General features: G+C 41.7%; 1 protein-coding gene across 1 annotated transcript; it reads left to right on the top strand.

Annotated features, from left to right (window-relative positions):
* LOC18440577 (uncharacterized) lies at positions 1-3,497 on the top strand. Its single transcript, XM_088850611.1, has one exon. It carries the CDS (start codon positions 863-865, stop codon positions 3,017-3,019), a length of 2,157 nt encoding a protein of 718 aa, XP_088706737.1. The 5' UTR covers positions 1-862; the 3' UTR covers positions 3,020-3,497.
* The last annotated feature ends 2,192 nt before the right edge of the window (positions 3,498-5,689 follow it).

The following is a 5,689-nucleotide window of genomic DNA, read 5'->3' as shown; positions in this document are numbered from 1 at the left end:
TTGAGGTGCATCTTAATTCTATATTTTAAAGTTGCAACCTTATATCAACTTTTTTTTCCATGCTTAAATGGAGATAGTTTTTCAAAGATCAACAACCTTTTAGCTATTGTTCAAAGATCAACAACCTTTTAGCTGCCTCATTGATATTCTTAGATTGTATGACTATTTTTTGACTAAATTTCCAATAAACATTGAAGCTTCCATCTAATATTAACAACCTTAATCATTTCTTTCAATTTTTTGTTATTTTCCAATTATGGAATATCCCCTGCTTATCACGACAGGGTGTCCGAATTTGTCAGGATCTCTCCTCAATCGTCGGTGATCCCATCGTATTTATGCAGTCCAATCGCATGGAATTTCTATAGTTGGTTTCCTGGCTTTCCCTGTGAATTTTTGGAGAGTGGAAAAGTGAAAATCGAAACCCTAGCTCTGAAACCGTAGCCATTGAAGCTCGTTACTGGCGCTGTGAAATGGGCTGAACTGTTTTTAACAAGTTCGAATTTGGCCGGAAAAAAACCAGTGGAAAATCCTGGAATTCAAAGCTTGGATGAGTGTCGAAGCTTTTTTTGCGGCTCCAGGTGAGATAATGAAGATTTGAGCTCTGTGCTTTCGAGGTTTAGAGTTTTGAGAAAAAAACAGCGGTTCTGAAGCTTACTGGGCTTGAAGAACCAGTTTCAGGGGGAAAAGGCGCTTGATTTTATAGGTGATTATTCTCAGAGACCAGGGGGCTTGTTTTGGCCACTTTCGTTGCTTCATTTTGGTGAGAATCACAGGTCGAATTTCTCAATGATTGTGCCCTAAAGCTTTACTCTTTCTCTCTGCGAACCTTCTCTCTCTGTAACCTTTTTCCGGCAAAAAGATGCCGGAAAAGGGCCTGTCTCCTAGCCTTTCAAGGCCAGTTCCCCTTCTTTCTCGCTCTACCTCCTTAGTTCCAATTCTTTCTCGCTCTAGCTCCTTCATTCCGAGAAGTCTGTCGAGTTTGATAGTGGTTCTCTTCTTGGTCGTTGTTATTGTATGGGCGGCTGATAGTTCCTCCATTGATGACGCAGTCATGGTGTGGAAAAATCGATGGAATTACAGCATCGGTGCCCCTTTCAAAACGCACCGGAATCTGACACACTCGGCCACTACAAAGCCTGAATCCCTCCGGAATCTGACGCAGATGGCTGTTTCTCCGTCCTCAGAGCCGCAGGATCCGGTTTCTCCGATTGATTCTGCAGTAACAGATGACCGGAATATGACTTTTCTGGCGACCTCGTCAGTGGAAGAGGGCTGGAATGTAACTTTACCAATGACCATGTCAGCTGAAGATGCATGGAATCTTACATTTCCGGAGATTGCACCAGGTGAAGATGGCCGGAACCTGACATTTCCAGTAATTTCATCAAGTGAAGATAGCCCGAACATAACGTTGTCAGAGAGCGTAATCTCAATATCTAAAGCTTCTTCAGAGGCCCAACAGGAGGATTTTGCGGCATTGGACGGCCGGAATCTGACACACAACGAGTTTCTACCGTTGTCAGACGGGCGGAATCTGACACTTCCGGCTAGTGTCCTTGCAAAAAAAGCAGAAGAGAACGGCGTTTTCGAGTGGATATCGTTTCCTGAGGAAAATAACGTAACGGCGAGGTTTTTGGAGAGCATGTCGGGAGCAACGGCCCCCGCATTTTGCCGTGACACCAAGACGGAATCCGTCACCGTTTCCGGCCTCGAAGTTGCCGGGAAACTGCGACTCACCGCCGGAAAAATCCACACCTTTGCCGTCTCGGCCTACGATATCGCTGGAAAACCGCGATGCTCTGGCGGAGATTACTTTGAAACTGACCTCTCCGGCGCCTCCTGGAAATCACGGCCGCCCCTCCAAGATAACGGTAACGGCTCCTACACCCTCTCTCTACAAGTCCACCCCGATTTCGCTGGCGATCACGTTTTAAGTATCGTCCTCCTCTTTCGAAACTATCAAGGCATGAAGCGTTTTCCAGAGCGTTGGGCCGTTAGGAAAGAGGTCTTCAACAAAACGTTACGATTTGAAAATAACGGCTTCCGGAACAACGGCCCCGAAGCGCTGAAAACTTGCGGGAAGGAGGATTTCCGGCGAGGGTTGTGGTCGGGCCGTTGGACCAGACTCTCCCGGTCTGAGCCTTGTGAGATTGACGCTTCCGGCCGCTTTAGGTGCCTGAGACCGAGTCACCCGTGCAGAAAGCCGTGGTGCTCTGGTCCACTCGGCTCGCTTGAGAGTAACGGGTGGGTTTACTCGGCTCACTGTTCTTTCCGGCTTTATAATGCCAAAGACGCATGGAAGTGTCTAAGGAATCGGTGGATCTTCTTCTGGGGTGACTCGAACCATGTGGACACGCTTCGCAACCTCCTTAACTTCGTGCTGAACCGGCCGGATGTAGCGTCTGTAGCGCGCAGGTTCGACCTGAACTTCACCAACCCAGACAAACCCTCCGAGACGGTCCGGATAACCAGCATTTTCAACGGGCACCACAATGAGACGTCGAACTACCTCGGCCTCGATTCACTGCACAACGAGAACTTTCGGAACCTTCTCCGCTCGTACTTTACTGGAGAATCGGTCCCCGATGCGATGGTAATGAACTCGGGCCTCCACGACGGTGTCAATTACCGGAACCCAAAGGCATTCGCCGAGGCGGCCACGATGGCGGCCGCATTCTGGGCCGAGGTGCTGGTTGGGCGCCATGTGGAGGTGTTCTATAGGACCACGGTGGCAGCTGGGGGCCATGCCAGGGCCCTGTCATTCAACCCCCACAAGATGGAGGTGTACAATTGGATGGCGTTGGAGAAGCTGAGAGAGCGAGGGGTCGTCAATGGTGTGGTGGATGGTTTCGATATGACGTATCCATGGCACTATGACAACCGGTGCAGCGATGGGGTGCACTACGGCCGAGCCCCAGCTCGAGCCCGGTGGCGCGATGGGCTCGTGGGCCACCAGTACTTTGTGGACCTGATGCTCGCCCATGTGCTGCTTGATGCCCTTTGTGCAAAAAATTGAATCCCCCTCCCATACACAAGCTCGTTCGTGGATACTATACTCCCTGCTGCCCTTTGTGCAAAAAATTGAATCCCCCTCCCATACACAAGCTCGTTCGTGGATACTATACTCCCTGCTCTTTTTGGGTTTGCGCAGGGATAGGCAGTGCAGAATTAATTGCCATTCAGTGGTCCGGATATCACGGTTATGCCCGGCGGGGCATTCGTGAACGTGTGAAAACTGAAAATTTGAGTTGGGATTGAATTTGTTATTCCCAATTTTCAATTATTTTTGATAAATTTATCAATACACACAATTAATTCAACGTGTCTTGTCTTTGGCTAGTGTGATCCAAAACACAACCAACTTTCTAATCCAAAATAATATCCAAATTTTGTTGAAATCTAGTTAAAAAATAATTTTAGCTGATCAACTAATAATGTTGGGCAACTTTTTGTAATACATTGCTCTTTTTTATATACTGAAATTATTATTACTATTTTGCCTTTTCCTTATTTTTGTGGCCACTTGGATCCTATTGTGTCTTTGTCATACATGTTAAATCCCACTTTTCCTTGTCGCTTTATCTTTTATAGTTATTCATCATTCATGTCGTATTTTTAAATTTTTTTTTCTTTTTAGTGACCGCTCATTCCCAACTGTTTGTTTGACTTTGCAATTTAATTTGCAGGGATTATTGGTCATATTATCTCGAATGTCAAATATGTAGAGTCCTTTTCCAAATTTTATTATGTATCGTGCGTATGAATGTATGAATATAGTGGATTCCTCTTTCTTTCAAGAAACCAACTTTCATTCAGAGTCATTGGATTCTTATGGCTCGGGATTAGAACTCTTTTTTTGAGGAATTTTAAGGCCTTTAATGGGTCGGAAACTGTCACGTGAATCGAAACATTTTCATTTGGGGAAATGATTTAATCCATTTGGACTTTTGGATCTTACTACTGTGGATGAGAATAATATGGACTATAGTTACTGGTATGGGACCACATTTCTGTGTGAAGGTCTAGATCATTCCCATTCACTAAATGATGGTCTAGATGAGCCCAGCTCAGTGGCTCATTGTCTATTTCTCATTAACATAATTCCGTAGTTAGAATTGGACCAATTGGGTCTGATGGGTAAATTGTTTCGTGCGGGCTAGCACCCTCTAAATTGGTTGGAGGGTGGAGATTTTATGCGGGCTAGCCTGTATAAAACATGTGTCCTTGATTAAAAATCGATCAAAACCCATGTTTGACCAATTTAGTCTATTGGAGAAGTTGGTTTTGACCAGTTTTTTCTGACGAGACAAAGTTGGATTTTATTTTTTGTTACATTTTTAGGAAAAAATCGTTCATCAGTTAGTGGGCGCCAAAGTTGGATTTTATTTTTTGTAACATTTTTAGGAAAAAGTCGTTCATGAGTGCAAGAGGTTGCTGATTCAACAACGTTGTAAAAAACTCAATGGGCTTATATCGTGTACAATTGTTTTTTTTTCCATGTTCATGATCATATTCTTCTTTTTTTCATGTTCATGATCATCTTAATCTAGATCATGAATCCCTAAATTTTTAGATTAAAAATCTATTATTAATATGGTTTAATTGGGAGCCTGCATGTGTACAATATGAGTCGGTTGACTCATAGAAACCCCATGTTATTTATATCATAGTATAATGCAACCGGGTATGATTTCATGAAAGTTGTATAATAATATGATGCAACAACCTTCAAAAATCATGTTAGGACATTTTTTTTTTTATCCAAATTTTGAAATATACACTCTTTTCATTCTAATGAACAACCACAAAAAAGGAAAAATTGAAAACACAAGCTAGAAAGTATGTTTTTAGCTCAATTAACATAGGCCATCTATTTTTGTGAGATGCTTAGATCTAGGCCTTAGAAAGACTTTTTCTTTTCCAATTTTTTTAGATAGCTATATCATCAGTAGATCAACAATGTGAAAAAAGAAAAACATTATTTTGAGTTTGTAAATGCTAAGATCTTGAAATTCACCAAATGAATGGTCGAGATTCATTGTTGGAGGTAACTCATTTTGACCATATCTAGGGTTTAAATCAAACTTTTTTTTTTTTAGATTGATTATTGAGATAAAGAGATTGTGTATGCAAAATTTTGGGTCCTACAAATACCACAAACATTACTTTCTAAAAGTGTGGTTGCATTGGATTGTATTATTATGAGACGATTTAGTTTTGGTACAAAGATATCACAATCACTTTTAGCTATTTGAAGTGAAATCCAATAGATATCACAACATTCGAGAAATTGTAGTTTAGATTTTGTGCCCAAACAATAACACATCCTCAACTACCCGATTTCAAATCTAACAGTAAATGATAATTGTGATCTTATACCGAAAGTAAATTGTCTCATCGTATACATTTTTTTTATATTATTGTTCAATGTTTTCTCTTATTTTTAAAGTGGGGTTTTTCCAATTTGATTGACCGGTTTTTAATTAGACCGATTTTTAATTAGACCAGATCTGCCCTTGATCCAATTTAATCCCAATAATACTATGAAAAAGCACCATTATGATTAAATGAAAAAAGTTTATATAAGATTGCAACCTTAAAATGTAGAATTAAAGATGCACTTAAAAAATCCATCGAAAAATGTTGGAAAACCCTCTAATTGATCATCTCGACATCAAGATGTATG

This window comes from Amborella trichopoda, chromosome 1, assembly GCF_054954075.1.
Source record: "Amborella trichopoda isolate Santa Cruz 75 chromosome 1, AtrichopodaSantaCruz75HAP2 v2.0, whole genome shotgun sequence".
Classification (NCBI taxonomy): Eukaryota; Viridiplantae; Streptophyta; class Magnoliopsida; order Amborellales; family Amborellaceae; genus Amborella; species Amborella trichopoda.
Note: the sequence above shows the minus strand (reverse complement) of the source record. Positions and strands in the feature narration are given on the sequence as shown.

What these genes read in the sequence shown, in the direction of transcription:
- LOC18440577 (XM_088850611.1), top strand. Translation starts at nt 863, where the DNA reads ATGCCGGAAAAGGGCCTGTCTCCTAGCCTTTCAAGGCCAGTTCCCCTT.